This window comes from Pongo pygmaeus, chromosome 17 (genome assembly GCF_028885625.2).
Source record: "Pongo pygmaeus isolate AG05252 chromosome 17, NHGRI_mPonPyg2-v2.0_pri, whole genome shotgun sequence".
Classification (NCBI taxonomy): Eukaryota; Metazoa; Chordata; class Mammalia; order Primates; family Hominidae; genus Pongo; species Pongo pygmaeus.
The window spans coordinates 27,293,939-27,311,864 of NC_072390.2; the positions used below are offsets into that span (position 1 = coordinate 27,293,939).

At 38.8% G+C, this 17,926-nt stretch overlaps 1 protein-coding gene across 13 annotated transcripts in view; it reads right to left on the bottom strand.

The window, feature by feature from the left end:
* The window catches only part of PTPRM (protein tyrosine phosphatase receptor type M), an 840,386-nt gene that overhangs the window by 514,870 nt on the left and 307,590 nt on the right, over positions 1 to 17,926 (bottom strand). For all 13 annotated transcript variants that reach the window (XM_054460379.2, XM_054460383.2, XM_063653925.1 and 10 more), the window contains exon 3: positions 834 to 1,105. In XM_054460379.2, coding sequence (XP_054316354.1) covers positions 834 to 1,105 — 272 coding nt within the window. The remainder of the gene's footprint in view (positions 1 to 833; positions 1,106 to 17,926) is intronic.

Consider the following 17,926-nt stretch of genomic DNA (forward strand, 5'->3'; position numbering starts at 1 on the left):
GTTTTACTAATTTGACAAAGCCTTAAGACAATCCTTATCAAATAGCATAGGTTTTTCTTGCACTGTTATAAAAATTTATTTATTTATTTATTTAAATTGCAGATTCAGGAGAAACAAGTGCAGGTTTGTTACCTGGGTAAATTGCATGATTCTGAGGTTTGGAGGTATGATTAATCCCATCACCCAGGTAGTGAGCACAGTACCCAAAAGTTAAGTTTTTCCACCCTTGCTCCCCTCCTCCTTTTTGTATTCTCTAGTGTCTACTGTTCCCATCTTTATGTCCATATGCACCCAATGCTTAGCTCCTACTTATAAGTAAAAACATGCAGCATTTGGTTTTCTGTTTTTGCATTAATTCGCTTGGGATAATGGCTTCCAGTTGCTGCTAAAGACATGATTTCATTCTTTTTTATGGCTGCACACTATTCCATGGTGTGTATGTACCATGTTTTTTTTAATCCAGTCCACCATTGATGGACACCTAGGTGGATTCCAAGTCTTTGCTATTATGAATTGTGCTGTGATAAACATTCTACCAAAAAAACACCTGAACTCATGTAATTGATTTTCCTTTGGTTATATACCCAGTAATGGGATTGCTGGGTTGAACAGTAAGTCTCTGTTCAGTTCTTTGAGAAGTATCCAAGCTGCTTTACAAAGGGGCTGAACTAATTTACAATCCCACCAACAGCATAGGATGAGAGTTCCCCTTTCTCCACAACCTCGCCAACAAAAATACAACAACCTTTTCTGATTACAATGATATAACAATAATTTATATTTTTAGAAATTAGAGGATGCTTCAAAATATGTAATAAAAAGAAAGCACATACCTGATAAAAGTTAGGCCAGAAAGTACTAATGGCCAGTTCTGCCCTGTTCCATGTACGTGTTGGGTCTCCAGATATATTCCAGATAGGATTCCCCAGTGGCCCGTTATTGACCTTCACGTAGACATTGAGTAACCCCGGAGGAGAATTACTCTTGCTGGACACAAAATAGTGAAAATCGATGCAGTGGGTATCATTTTCTTTAAGTTGGGGTAAGAGCAGGTGGGCTCTCTGCCCCTCAGGTCTCCCAGAGGCATTCACCAGCATGAAAGAACCTGCAAAAACAAAATCAAGGAGAGTCATACCCTGAAACACTACTTTCTGGTTATCTCTGAAAAACCAACACCATCTACATGGGTTGGCACTGCAATTCCATGTCTTACTTAGGCTTAAACTGCCATTTCTTTCATTCCTATTTCATATATCACCTCCTCCTCCTCCTATCATCCCCCTATGTGTTCTCAAGAGTGCACATAGTATTAATGGAAAATTCCCTGGATGTTACTGTAATTTGACTTCTAAATAACAGAAATGTAGCATAATGTTTGTAGACTCGCCTTAGTCTAGCAGTCAAGAGTCACAGGTGATTATTTAAATTAAAAATTAAAATTCCATATTTAAAATGCATGTCCTCATTCACACCAACTGTGTTTCAAGTGCTCAACAGCCACGTGTGACAAGTAGCTACCACACTGGGCAGCACAGATACAGAGCATCTCCATCCAGCAGAAAGTTCTACTGAACAGCACTGTCCCATCATGTAAGCATTACTCAGTAATCACTCTGTATAACCTAGATAAAGACAAAAGATTAGGTGGGCTGTGCATCTTAGGGTCATGATATTGGCCCCATCTGTTCCCTGCTGTCAATGTAATACGATCCTCTTGCACTTCAGCACCAGTACCCCACCTCCATCGCTGGAACAACTGACTTCTCCTTGACAGTGGAGGTGTTCTCACAACAAGGTGATGACTTAGACAATCATTGCCCCAACTGGAGGACGATCATTCCAAGAAGTCTCATGAGCTCTTTGGATCTTGACCCCAATGGCCCTAACCTACCTATGAGTGTTGAGGAGCTTCCAGATGGATTCAAGCTTTCCAGATACCAAGCACTTGAGCCTTCCCCATATGAATTTTATACTTCACACAGTAAAAGATAAAAGCAAAATGTTCTAAGATACAAGGGAAAATAGGTTATCATAGGTCTGCTTTAGCACAGAGAAAAAATGTATTGAAATTCTAAGGAGGAAGTACACCTGAACTTGGAGTATAAAAATGAAAAAAATAAAAATACTACACAGATGGGTACCCTCATTGTGAATCATAATGTTCAAGGTGTGTATATATGTTAATATGTGTCTATTGCCTACCCACACATATCAGTAAACACACACATACACAGTATTAGAAAATGTATGGAATTTCTGTGTTGTTTACATGCTGTAATTGCCTAAACAGCAAAACAAGAAGACCACCTTTTTACAGTAATTCCCAAAGAATTACTGTAAGTATCAAATGAAAAATACAGATGTAGATATCCTTCACAGATTAAGAGATTGTTGTTAAAGGATCTATATTATCATATGCTTTCTTATGGTTGCTACCTTTACAGCTATGAGGTGAGCCAGGTTTAACACCATTTATGATAAACAGAAACGGGGTCACAGAGAGATTAGAAGCAGCTTATCTAGGTTTTAGGATGAGTTAGTGGCAAAACCAGAACTTTGAGCTTCTGAGTTTCCAGCCCATTACTCATTCTGCCACACTCCAGTAAACCCATGTTTCTTCATGTGCTTTTTGAACATATATGAAAAAAACACCCTTTCACAGCAGTGAAGGGAAATTATAGTAGCTATTTTAAAACAGAGCAATTTTTCAAGCAATGAATGTTATGCACCTAGAAATACAAAAGCCAAGTCACAAGCGAACCTATCTATGAAATATAACTTACCTATGAAATATATTTCAGCATTAAGGAAGAGCTTTAACTGTGATTTAAGAAAGAGTTGGGGCAGCGAAAGAACAAGTGACGAGAGTATCATTGAAATAATTCAGGTTAGTTATTGTTTACAAATGTAAAAAATCTTCAAAACATGCAGGGTTGATGAACCCCATCACAAATCCAGAGTAGGACGTTGGTGTGTATGAGTTACAGATTGTGTTTTTCTGCTCTTAGTAAAACACAAGTTGATTTACGCCAGATTCTATCACTGGGGGCTCTGTTATCTACAACAGTTACCACATATATTCTTACTGGTGGAGCTGAGGCATGACATGTTCTTGAGGTCACGTTTGAATGAACAAAACCTTGAGTATGGCCATATTGCCAAGGATATTGTTTCTCTCATTGTCCCCATCACTTAAGCTTGGGCAAGCATGGGTGGAAAGCACGGCAACATACACAGGACAGCCAAGTAAGTGTTGCCAACATCCTGTGAAGCACCCAGAGGAGCCTCCTTTCACACATTTACATAAACTGGGTACCTTTCTACCATTACTGTTTAGGAAATCACCCAGTTTTCTGAAACTGTTATTTTCCTAACTACACTGGCTGCCTCCAATGCTGAATCCACCGTGCTCCATTCCAGCATGAAATGCTCTTACACTCTTGTGTCTAAAGTACACAAGAATTTTTATATTGAGATCCAGGTGAAATTCAGGTATAATCTAAGTTACTCAAGTGATGCTAGCTTTTATAGTCCTTTCTCCTCCTTTTTTCCGTTTGACTAAGAATAGTCTGTTTTGCTTTGAGGCATGCTTCTGTAGTGCAGATTAGCTCATAGAGGATTACTAGATAGGGGAGTGACATCCCTATTACACACAAGTCCTCTTGATTTATGTGCAATTTTTTGCAGGACATTCATATCGTGAAGTGATGAGGGGCAACTGTCCTCTCAAATAAAGGGAAAGCTTTATCAGTGCATGATGTCTTTTAAACAAAGCTGAAGATCCTACAGAAGTGTCCTTCCTCAATGCAAGGAATGGCAAGAAGGGGGTTTCATGGTTTCATTCCTCTTTCCACTCCTAAGCTGTCTCTGAAACTGTAAGAATGGGTGAAGAACTGTGAAGCCTCTGCCTCCTTCCTCTGTGTTTAAAAAGGACAAAAAAAGAAAAGGACTGATGAAGAAGACAAACCTCAGATCATAATTTTATGTTCACAGCAAGTAGTCTCTATTAGAAGAGAATGACTTCGAGGACTTCTATGGAGAGTGGGAAGAAGTGGAGGCCTTGGGTTCAGGGTCTGGGGTTCAGGGCTGAGGATGGTCTCATGGGGGTCTGTGCCAGAGTGGAGTTCAGAGAGCCAGCACTTTTATTAGCTTCGTCAATGTTTTTGTTCACTTGCCAGCTACAAAGCTGCACAGATTTGGAAGGGTCAGCCCCAATCCCGTTCTTCTCACAAGATCTGCTATTTTCTCTCTCTCTCTCCTTCCCTTTTTTTTTTTTTTAAAGATGGAGCTTTGCTCTTGTTGCCCAGGCGGGAGTGCAATGGCATGATCTCGGCTCACTGTAACCTCCGCCTCCTGGGTTCAAGCAATTCTCCTGCCTCAGCCTCCTAAGTAGCTGGGATTACAGGTGCCTGCCACCACGCCTGGCTAATTTTTTGTATTTTTAGTAGAGACAAGGTTTCACCATGTTGGTCAGGCTGGTCTTGAACTCCTGACCTTAGGTAATCCACCCACCTCGGCCTCCCAAAGTGCTGGGATTACAGGCATGAGCCACTGCGCCTGGCCTAAGATCTGCTATTTTCAGCATGTGATTTTGTGAAATTCATGAGAGGCTTCTCAAGTACAGTGGCAGGGCTTTGGTAGAAATGCAGACTCTATGCACAGTCTTCGTCTGGCAGGGGTTCAGGTCCTTGGGAGGCAATTCTGTCTGGACTGCCCCCATGGTCGCTAGCACAGCTAGTCTCTCCCAAATGATCTGGAAATCAATTAAGCAGCACTCAGATTTCAACACTCATGATCTTTTAGAGGAAAAGTCTCTGCCGAGCACCTTCCCCTGTGGTACACTGCTCTGCAAGATTCCCTTTTTCCCTTCCTCTACAGTCTCCCAATTGGTGTATCTATGCAGCCTCGTAATTAACCACGAATGCATACAAGGCAAGCGGGACAAAGCCTGCCACAAAGCACAAGCCCAGCAAATGCTCCTGACTTTCATTATGATGACTTTAGCTCCTCAACCCTCCTAAATGTATGGCTTTTTAAAATTATGTGGCTCTTTTTTAGAGACAGGGTCTCACTCTGTCCCCCAGGCTGGAGTGCAGTGGCAGGGTCACGGCTCACAGCAGCCTCGACCTCCTGGGCTCAAGTGATCCTCCCATTTCAGCCTCCCGAGTAGCTGGGATCATAGGTGTGCATCACCACACCTGGCTAATTTTTTTTATTTTTTATTTTGCAGAGACAGGGTCTTACTATGTTGCCCAGGCTGGTCTCTAACTCCGTGATTAAAGCAATCTTCCTGCCTCACCCTCCCAAATGTTAGGAATACAGGTGTGAGCCACTGTGGCCAGCTGGAATTCATTACCATTTATCTCTCTTTCCCCCTGTTCACCTCACAACTCTCCTGGTCCTACTATAATTCATCTAAGTGGTAATTTTTAAGTTTCCTTTGTTTATGAGAGAAGAACATTAGCACTGAGATAACATAAAACCTTCAACTCAATTAATCTTGCCCTTACGTTTTTGGGGAAAGGGTATCTTTATTTCAGTGTGTGGCCATCAGGACTTAACTCACAGCTTTAAAGTATAAAAGGTGACGTTTCTATCCACACTCGTGTTTGCTGACAGTGGTGTACTATTATGTGCCAATGAGTTTACAGAAGCAAATATGAAAGTCTAGCAACCTCCAGTAAAGTTACAGTTGGCAGGAGGGAGAGAAGTGTTGCTTCTTAGTTTGTTTTTATCACCTACCTGCTACAAAGGTATAAAGTCAACTCACCAACCAATGTTTAGAGAATTACAGAATTCAAAGCATTTATATTCAATTTTAGACTATTAAGTCTGTTTTTTAAACTATCCCTATATGGCTGAATGTTTAATTTTCACCTTCTACTTAAATGTTTTGACTGCGAGGAAATGCATTTTCAAAGAGTAATTGGGTCTCCCTCTGTAGTTACTTCCTTACAATTCTTTCCTCCTACAAAAAGCATTCCAGCTGGGTAAATTTTTAAAAAATCATAATTCAAATTAGCATAGAAGTTCTGTTTGTGTTCAGATAACAAAACACCCTTAAGTCACTAGTATATAAGTAGAAAGTATACCATTGCAGGCACATGAAATGAGCTCTGCATGATGGAGTCAGCTTCAAAAAGGGACAGCCTTTAGATGCAGACTTAGAAGCTTCTTAAGAATAATTATTTTGGTTTCCCCAAAAAGGAAAACTCTTTGATAAGAACATGCAATGTTCACATTCTCAAATCTCTGGGTGAATTAAATTTAGCTAATCATATCCATTGGCAAAGGCTTTTGATTAAACTATCTTCCATCATTGTTTGTCACAGCAGTAATAACCACGCAGAATTATTCCTTTCTAACCCATCATTAAAATTTGCATTCGTGTGCTTGGAGCTCTAGATTTGTCAAGGCTGCGAAAACTACATGAATTCTCTTCCAAGTGTATTTGAGAAACTTTGCAAACAACAAAAAAAGAGAATATTTTCCATTATCCAGCAGGAAGAAAGAGTTACATGTCTTCTTCAATACTTTGGCTTACAGAGAAGCAGCATTTTACGAACTTTAAAGCTATTATAAAATTCACTTTTTAAACTTCTTAATTTTAGCAAAAGCCACAGATTATTGGTCTTTGCCTCCCTTTGGCTGTTTTGCCTTTTTCTTGTATGACCATGCCTTTAAATTTGTGGATTCAGAATACGAGAGGCAAACAAAATGTTAACAAGTTCCATCACTGCAGGCATATCTCCTGATTCTAGTTTATGGGGTTATTTGTGCTTCATCTGACCTATTCAGATACAACCAGTTAGAACAATTCAGTTCACTAGAGCAGCACTTCTCAAACAATCTATAATGAAAAACCAGTTTTTCTTTTTAAAAAAAGTCCAGTGCATCTCAGACCAATTTATATAAAATACAATAAACATGAATTGCTAGAAAAATGAAATTGTTTAGTCACACAACATGGTAGCCCCAGATTTGTTATTATTCGATGAAATAAAAATATTCTGTCCAATTCCTATAAAAATTTTCTAAAGACTTGCTCTCAGTTTCTGTACTGGTCAGGGACCAGAAACAATGAGTGGGCCAGCTCTGATCTACGACCATACTGAGTAGCACAGGCTTAAAGTTATAGCAAAGAGTAAAGCAATATAGCATCCTTGGTACCCAAATATACATTTTTCCTCAACAGTAGATGAGGAAAATTGAAAGAAAAGAATGAAAAAAAGAAAAATCTGCTTTCTTAAGCCAAAGGTAAGTTATAAAAGCCAACCCCTTTGAATATGAAAGAACATTGCAGAAGAAAATGAAGAGGGAAAGTGGGAAGCAAGTGGACACACATGGTCATGGTGAATGGAAAGGTTGCACCCAGGCTCTGAATACAGAAAAGACCCGGCGTCAAGGAAAGGAGAAAATAAAGGGTGCCAGCAGGCCACGGCACATGGAATCACCATGTACATCTGCACGTCTTAAGGAGAAGGGGAGAGGGTATGGGAGCAAAATGGGCCACCAGTGCCTAAGCCAGGTGCTCCATGAACTTGATCTAATTAAATCCTCACAACAATGAAGCTCTGAAGAAAGAGAGAGCAGGGCGAACCCACTAGAGGACAAGTGAAAGCATCGGATAGGGCCAAGGGGAATGCAAAGTTTTTACCTTCAAACTCCAAAGGCAATGCTCCTAAGACTAATATTTTTCAAACATTTTGACTGTAACTCTTAGTACAAAATAATAGGTTGTACTTCCCCTGCTGCCCTACTCCAAGACGGAGTTTTGCTCTTGTCACCCAGGTAGGAATGCAATGGCACAATCTCGGCTCACTGCAACCTCTGCCTCCTGGGTTCAAGTGATTCTCATGCCTCAGCCTCCTAAGTAGCTGGGATTACAAGCACGCACCACCGTGTCCAGCTAATTTTTGTATTTTTAGTAGAGACGGGGTTTCACCATGTTGGCCAGGCTGGTCATGAACTCCTGACCTCAGGTGATCCACTTGCCTCAGCCTCCCAAAGTGCTGTGATTACAGATGTGAGCCACTGCACCACGCCAATATATTGTTCTTTACATTTCAGTATACATGTGTAAAGCGACGTGTCTCTATATACATTTACCTACACACACATATCCAGGCTTTCATTAAAAAAAAGTGTATCACTATGCTTCTAACCATGTGTATATATGTACTGCATGTACATTTTCTATTCTAACTCAATTGCATTTTGCAAAATCAATCCATCAATTCTGGCTGCAACCTACAACTGACATCAGAGCCCACAAATGCTTTAAGACCATAATGCAACTCCTCCCAATAATCAAAACCACTGTGCTCTGCTTCCTAAGAAAGCTTTTCATTTTTAATTTGTCCTTTACACTTTGATCTCATCCCCTGATTGTCATAATACCAGGTTACACCCCTCCTCCAACTCCCTCAGTCAGTACTGACACAGCTTCTAAAGAATATGTCTCCAGAAACTTTCTGAAATAGGGAAGAGGAAGGCCTGTGGAGAAATAAATGAACTACGGGAGCAAAGCTCAAAGGGAACAAAGCCTCTGCAGGGAGGTGCCACCATCGCTCTAAAAATGCTTATTAGCACCCATTTCAGTCTGATGAAACCACAGTCTCCAAGCTGCATTCACATTCTGCAGACCAGATATCATATATCCTTCCTAAGCTACTGCCTCTTCTATGTCCCTCCTACAAACATAAAATACTTATTTCTCAGACACTAGGGAATAAGACATGAATAACAAAAATTCTCTCTTCTCCCAAATGACACATTTTCTTTCCGTGTGCCCTGTCTCTTCTTGCCTTCCTTGTGGATTCCCAACAACTACTGAAAAAGACCATTTGTTAGTTGTACTAATTTTTGCCCCATTCATGATATGCTGGTGAAAACACAGTAAGATAGCAAAAAGAAGTAATACTGTATCACAGGGAAGCTGAAGTAAAACTCTCTAACCAACTGCACATCCCTCTACTCTCTGATATGGCTTGGCTGTGTCCCCACCCAAATCACAACTTGAATTGTAGCTCCTATAATCCCCACGTGTCGTGGGAGGGGCCCAGTGGGAGTTAATTGAATCATGGGGGTGGTTACCCTCATGTTGTCCTCATGATAGTGAGTGAGTTCTCATGAAATCTGATGGTTTTATACGGGGCTTTCCCCCCTCTGCTTGGCACTTCTCTCTCATGCCACCATGTGAAGAAGGATGTGTTTGCTCCACCTTCTGCCAGGATTCTAAGTTTCCTGAGTCCTTCCCAGTCACGCAGAACAGTGAGTCAATTAAACCTCTTTCCTTTAAATACTGAGCCTCAGATGTTTCTTCATAGCAGTGTGAGAATGGACTAATACACTCCCTCACCAGGGACAGCAGCTGATGGGATCATCCTGGCATGGATTATTCTACAAGTCATGCCATTTAGTTCATGGTACTCCATTCTACTTGAGAGAATTCCACATCAATCTAGGTGCTACAAAATTAATAAGCACAGCTAATATACCTCAGATGTGCTTATAACCTTTGCTTTAAGACATTTATATTAAATACCAAAAAGATATTCAATTGTCAATTCAGTGATTCACAGCACAACTGAATGGCTATTTTTATTATTCATAAAAATATTGAGCTGAACAAAAATATATTATTTCACCTTAACTAGTCACTTTTAGCCATGGCAGGATTCATCTGAGCACCCATTATGTATTGGGGCACTTTGAGAACCACAAACGAGACAAACTTGTACCTATTCCTCCAGCAAGAACTTCACAGTTTAGTTGTATATCATATTTTAAGTTGTTTTCGTTCAGCACAGAAAGAATAAAAAGAGATTCACAGAATTAGCAAATCAGATCATTAAGTTCACCAACAGTTACATAAGTAACAACCAGAAGTGACTGTCAACTTTATGGATTTAGGACCATCAATCTTAAAAGGGACTTGTGAAACACAGTTATCATAAGAGACAAAGCAGCATTGGAAGAGGCTCACTGCAGAGAGGAAACCTGGGGGGTTCCGTAGTAATAAGTAATGTGCTCTCCTTTTATAAGAAAAGGGAAGCTTTAATGAGAACTAAACTGTATTACAGTGTGTCATTTAGACAAACTGCTTCAATGACTTAGGTCGAAAATACTAGGTGTGAGCTTTGTAATTTATAAGTGAAAAACAAACACTGAGTAAAGCAAACACAACCTTTTAACTATCTGATGACGCTAATGACTGCATCTCAGGAAAAGAGCCGCACATACAACAATCGAGTAGTGACAGGTTGACTATTTAGAACGTTCTAAAGAGACTGTTTAATTTCCCATATGTCAAGTTTTTCATTGATTGACATCTTTAGAAACGGGTTAGTTTTTGTTATAAATCTCAGAATGACATAAGCCATCACAATATAAGCTTCCGTTTATTTTTCCCCTAAATTAGTGTTGATTCAGAAACCTTTTTTTTTCCACATGTGAAAAAAAGCCTATGCTACTCAGTATGGTCTGCAGATCAGAGCTATCTGGTGGTAGTCTACCAGCTAAACTATGACTTGCCTTAAGAAGAAATTGTGCAGTTAGCTTTTACATAAAATGCAGGCCAAACTTAAATATTTTAAAGGTCTATCTTTGACACATTCAAACACTTGCTAGTGGTACTCAGAAGAAGCTTGCTAAATCATCCTTTGTCCTAAAAAACAGTTCAAAAGACTCCAAGGGTTCTGTCGACATCCCTGATTGAGAGCTCCCCACATTCCTGAAGAAGAAGCCAAAGGATGTTTCATTAGCCCAACTAGGGTCAGAAACCAGAGTCATGCAGGAATTTTCACTACTTGATCAGAAGGCAGAAAGAAGGAATGGTCAAAACTTACAAGGTGAGTCAGTGGAGAAAATGAAACGGTGTCCACATTAAACTAACAACACAGTATCATGTTTATAAATTATCAAAAGTCTGGAACTTAAGTAATCTGTTGGATTAATTAACCAGAAAAAGCATCAAAATACCAATAAATAATTAGCAAATAATATGAAAAAGCAATCTGCATTAGCAGAAATACAATTAGAACGGAGATGTCTGGGAAAATAGTTATCTTACCACTAAACCAAGAAATTTAAATGAAAGCAAATGCTGGGTATAATTTTAACATGGATAAATTTCTTAATTACATAAACATTTCAATACCATATGCTTGTGAGGTTCTGGTGAAGCTCCTGCAAGGGTTCAGGAAAGAAAGAAGCAGGGGATTTTATCACACACAGCATCCCAACAGCAGAGGCCACAGAGAGTGTCACACTCCTTGCCAAGAGCAGGCTGGTAGACAAAACTTGCTAGTTCTGTGACCTTATGAAAATCACTCTCAATCTGAGTCAGTTCATCCATAAACTCAAAAATAAACAGTGCCTACTGTGAAAGAATTGGACTAAAGCAAGCAAAGTACTCTGGACTGTGCTGGACAGGACTTGAGGAGGGCTCCCTGAGCTTGGTAGGAAAAGCTGGGTTCTGTAGCCAAACAACCTGAATTAGGATCTTAACTCAGTCACACCTTGTATGTCCTTGAGTAAGTGAACTAACTCTCCTTTGCAAGTTTCCTAATCAAAGAGGTGGTTGAATAAATTAAATAAGGTAAATCACGTAAAATGCTTCTTAAAAGGGCGACTGGCATAGATATATGTCAAAATTCAACCTTGGTCCCAGTTTTTATCCACATGTATTTGAACTTAGCCTAGAAGACAAGAAAACAGAGTTCTTATTTCAAGGAAATTTCTTACACCCATAAAATTATGTGTATCAATGATCATGTGATTACACAGGTTACCAACATCCATCTTTAAATCAGCATAACAAGGTCAGTAATACAAACTAGGCATGGCACTTGAATTTATCTTCAATATCTAAACATGAATGTTCAAATATGAATAATCATTCTAGGTGCAATGTGGAGTGAAAAATCTCCTAGTGTGATTTAAATGCTTAGATGTTACCAAGTCTGTTAAATTATAAATATATATATTTAATTATAACAGCAAAAGGCTACAATAATTAATGGTGATTATGAAAGCTGCTAATTATACTTATAAAACCAATTATTAAAAACGTTCAAATCATTAAATACATAATTATAGTAACAATTAATATGGGAATTGACAATAGCTAACACTTACATGATATTTAATACGTGCTGGGCATTCTTCCAAATGTTTTACATATATTAACTCTTTTACTCATTACAGACAAGGACAAAACTCAGGCATAGAGGGGTTAAGTAGCTTGCTCAAGATCATGTAGGTAGTAAGTGGTGGAGACAGAATATGAACCTCAGGGAAATGTGCTCTGGACTTTGTGCTCTTAAGCATGATACTAAGCTGCCTCTCAGTTTAAGGGGCAGCACATTAGTTAGATAACTTCAGGAGGAACGTTACATCCTTATAAGTATATATATAAATAATATCTAATTTTATTTATAAACCTAAGATAGCAGAGCTAAATAAATCTAAGATAGAAGAGAAGGGAACAACATGTGAACATGCTCACTACCATGGGGGCAGGTCCAGGCTAGATTGCTGGAGGACAGGAGACAATGTGGAGCAGGATTCAGCCTTCCCAGTTAGGACCAGCTGACCTGATAGCTGACTGCAGACGCAAAAGTGAACCCAGCCAAGATCAGCCACGCATGGCTCAGATCAGCTGAACCATTCAGCTGAGCCCAGCCCCAACTGCTGATCCATAGAATTATCAGCTATGAGTGTTGTTTTAAGACAAGCTTGAGGGTGGATTCTTACTCATGTATATTTTGAGCATTTTTATAATAAAAGTTTTAAATTTTTTAAAAAAGTTTTTAAAAGAGCGAACAGTATCTAAATGAGCTGAATTTTGGATCATGTTATATCATTGAGAATGCATTACAGAAAATTAATATGTCTTCCTTGGGTACTTGATTGGACATGTGATTTAAAAAAGGATAACCAATTTGAAAATTTAATTTGACTAAACCAATTTTTTTTAAATCACCTAATGAGTTTATATCGATACAGACATTTTGAATTTCTCACACACACAAATGCATACACACACACACAGTCATGCATCACTTAAGGACACTTTGGCGAAAGATGGGCCATATATACAACTGCAGTCCCATAAGATTGTAACACTTTAATTTTACTACACCTTTTCTATGTTTAGATACACAAATACTTACCATAGTATTCCGGTTGCCTACAGTTATTCAATACAGTCACATGCTATACAGTTTGCAGTCTAGGAGCAATAGGCCATACCACATAGCCTAGGTGTGGAGTAGGCTCTACCATCTCGATTTGTGTAAGTGCACTCTATCGTGTTCACACAATGAAAAAATCGCCTGACGATACATTTCTCAGAATGTATCCTTGTCATTAAGCAATGCACGACTTTATTACAGGTATATACACACATACAAATATACAGGGAGAGTGACCAGGATAGAGAGAAAGGAAGAGGCAGGGAAGAAATGGTTTTTACAAACAAATCTGCTGAAAAAAGAGTAAAGATGGTAAAGTTCAGGTCTTTGGCAAGAATGGTGCAGGTTGGCCGGGCACGGTGGCTCATGCCTGTAATCCCAGCACTTTGGGAGGCCGAAGCAGGTGGATCACGAGGTCAGGAGTTCAAGACCAGCCTGGCCAATATGGTGAAACCCCGTCTCTACTAAAAATACAAAAAAACTAGCCAGGCATGGTGGTGCAGGCCTGTAGTTCCAGCTACTCGGGAGGCTGAGGCAGGAGAATCACTTGAACCCAGGAGGCGGAGGTTGCAGTGAGCTGAGACTGTGCCACTGCACTCCAGCCTGGGCAATAGAGAGAGACTCCTTCTCAAAAAAAAAAAAAAAATGGTGCACGTTACCAAGAATGTTTCACTGATACTCATAGTATCCTAGGATACACCATAATACAGTGAACAATTTACCCACTGTGGGGTATGTCACTTATCACTTGTAAAGAATTTCTTTTTTTTTTCTTTTGCTTGAGACAGACCCGTTCTGTCACCCAGGCTGGAGTGCAGTGGCATGATCTCAGCTCACTGCAACCTCTGCCTCCTGGGTTCAGGTGATTCTCCTGCCTCAGCCTCTCCAATAGCTAGGATTACAGGCACCTGCCACCAAGCCCAGCTAACTTATTTTTTTATTTTTAGTAGAGATGGGGTTTCACCACGTTGGCCAGGCTGATCTCGAACTCCTGGCCTCAAGTGATCCACCCGCCACGGACTCCCAAAGTGCTGGGATTACAGGCATAAGCCACCACGCCAGTCCATTTGTGAAGAATTTCTAAAGGAAGCTTTTGGTTTTCTGTTTCTCCTAGTGTTTTCAGCTCCTCAGCTCCTTGCTGTGGGAGCTATAGGATAATTAAAAGAGCTGAACTCAGTGTATCTTGATTTATTCCCTTAGGTGGTCTAGAAACAGATTCATACACGTATATTTCTATCACTGTATCTCTAAGCTTGGCTGGGTGGAAAGGTATTTTTACTGAGTACACTATTTCGTTTTCAGGTTTTGTTGTTGTTGTTAATTCAGAACCCAGTATAACTTATTACATTTCTATTAAGACCTTAGTTTTTAAAACTCATTTTTCATAGAGGTCTAAAGAGGTGTTTCTCTCTTTTTTTTTTTTTTTTTTGTCTCTAGCATAACCATGTAAAAAATTTCATTCTTTAAAAGCTTCATTTGAAATGTCCTCACTTGATGATGAATGATCGATCGGCTTTCGAGGGAAATAACTGTATATTAGGGAAAATTCTTTATATTAGCTCTCAGAATATAAAAACATAGCTAAATTCTAGATATCCTTGCAAACTGTTTTGTTTACATAGAGACCCAGTTCGTTCTTTCCCCATTTTAACTTTTCATTAAAAACATTAACAAAAATTGCATATGCCTTTATAAAATGTCAAAAAAAAAAGGATTTCAAAGGAAAAATTAACCATTTCTTCCTAACTTTCACTTAACTGACCAGAAACTTATCCCATTTAGACAATAGTATGTTTCCCTCAGGATATTTCTTTATATACAAATAAACATACAGACACATATATGAAGGGTTTTTTTTTTAAACTTTTCCTACTTTACTCAAAGAATAATAAGCTGACACAGTCCTCTGCACTTGTTCTGGTCCTTTACCAATAATATAATGTTGACAACTCTTCAGGCCAATAAGGACACAGAGATCCAAATTTACACTTTCGACACCTGCTACGACAAAGAACATCCAATAAGAAGCCATGTGAATGGTCTTCATTTCTACAGAAGAGAGTCCTACAAGTCAGGTTTCTAGCCAAAAGGTATATGTATTTTTAATCTTCCAGGGTTTTGATTTATTGAATATAAATACTAAGCAACTGCTCCAGACATGAAAATAGAATTTTTTAATTTACTAATGATCATGGTCAGTGGTTTATATAAAGTGGCCCTGTTACTTCAAAGAAAAGAAGACTGGCTAATGTGAAAGCAGCTTCCAGCCCAAAAGAAAAGAAGTCTCTTGGCATCCTCTGTTCCAAGCACAAGAAATCATCTTGACTTCCTCTACTCCCTCCTTTTGGTGATGTTGTTGTTACTGTTGTTCTTGTTGTTACTGAACCTGTACTGAGTGCTAGCTATGTGCCAGCCACTCTGCTAAGCACTTTATGTCATTTGGTCCCTTCAGTAACCATTGAGAGAGGTACTGTCATTTTATAATCAGGAGGGTTTAAAAAAACTTCCCTAAGGTCACACAGAAAAGCAGATTGTAATCCAGTCAGTCAGATTCTGGAGCTGATGATTTAGCCTAACATAAAATCAAGGTTTAATAGCACATCTCAGAGTCAGATAACCAAATATTGGTGGCGTATGCTCTCTGGAGAAAATTAAAAATAGAACAAAAAAAAGTGCATTAGAAGCTATTAGGGTCATCTTCAGCTTTGAATTACAAATCTTAAAAAGTAAAATTAGTCAATTCTCAAATTACGTGAGCTATTCTCTTATTAAAAAATAAAAGTTAAAACCCACTACGCTTATGATGACAGTATGGAACCAAAACTAATTCTATTATTTCTTCTCAAGTAAACAAAAGAATTAGTGACAGAATGCAAGATAAGGAGATGAAAATAAAATCTATTATTTAAAAACTACCAACATTCATTGAAAAACATGAATTTTAAATAAGACATTTAATATAATATAAACAATTAAATCAACCCCTGGATCTCTTCAGAAGCCCAGAGGATACTTTTTATTCTTGTTGCTTCCTAATGCAATAAAATGATATAATAACACTCATGTGGCTTTACTTAAAAATGTTATTTAAGATCAAATTATTCAAAACAGATGTCCAATTCTCTGAGCTTACACAACCCAAGAGAAGACAAACATTATCTACTAAGTGCCAAAATGGTCTGAAGGTCAGAAGCATATCTGTGATGACTCACAGAGGCACTCGATACTAAGTGCTCTTCATCTTCTACCTCCACAGAGTGCCCTCCACAGGTCTGTCAAGAGATGTCATGAGAATCATTTCCAACATTCACTCCTGTATAAATGGCACTTTTATTGTTGCTGACAATGAAATGGGAAGAAATGTACAAGAGTTAATACCACTGATTATCTTGGGTATTTTTATTCAAGGCTAATTTTTCTTTCATTTAACCAGTATTTTTGTAAATAACTCTTTCAAGTAATCGTTTTCAATCCAGGTAAAAAAAAAAAAAAACCAGGTACCCATAAACACACTGGGTAGAATAGCAAACAATATGAATAATAAATGCACAATAATATAATTTTATAATAACATGAAGAGAAAATATTAGGTGGGAATAGTAGACCAATGGTAATCTAAGGCAGTGATATGAGGAAGTGGGAAGGATAAATGGGATATCTTGAGTTACAATCAAAGGATTGTTTGTCTGAATGGATACTGAGAGGCTGGGGAGCTGATGGTGTCCAAAATGATTCTTAGCCTAAACTATGTGAAAGAACAGTGGTTCTTTTACACCATTTACATGATTCCAGTTTATGCTGACAACTGAATTTTATCTGACAAAAAAGCAGAAACAGTAATTTGATACATCTATATCACCAATGATGGATAATCTGAGATATGCCCGGCACTCAATTAGTTGAATTAACTACCACAATGCACTATGAACAAAAAATAACAACAGAGGCATTTTAAATCCTTTTATGTATCTCATTGGCAGAAACACTTTTTCTTTAATTTTTTCTTATCATTTACACAATTATACTAAAAAGAAACAGCAAACTTTAAAATGTACTGTGTATATGTATTGAGTAATCACTGCCCAGGCACTGTCGTAAGCACCACTGATTCAAAGTTGAGTATAATAACTCAAGCCCCATTCTTAAGTCAGGTGTGACAGGAAGATAGTGATGTTGCAATGGTGTGAACACCTCCCTCGTTCAACATTCACTGAGGGCACACACAAAAGTGGCACTGAAGCTAGCTCAGGGAGCTGGGGTGCTAGTGACAGCTCTTTAGAGAAAGGGAACTCTGAGCCGAGTCCTCCAGGATGAGGCGTTAGACAGGCCACAGATGGAGAACAGGCTGGGGATTCAACATTTGTTCATTCCACAAACATTTGTGAGCCTGTTACAGTGAACAGACACTGACATTGGGCATGAAAAAGACGTGTCCACGGCCCCTCAGAAGCTTGCTTCCAGTCTAACAGAGTAAGCAACTGTGTAATTAAGTAATTAAAACACAAAGTTGTAATTGCTATGTCAGAGACATATTCAAATGCCAAAGTGAGAGAATGGCACTGCAGAAAACAATGGCTAACGCAAGTTTAGGATCATCATCAGGGTAAATTAAGAACCGAACTGGACTGTCACTGAGAAACTGTAGAGCACACACAAATGCAAATAGAGACCATCAATATCTTGGAGGGTAGAGGAAGATACTTTATTCACTGTCCAAACTTCATTCA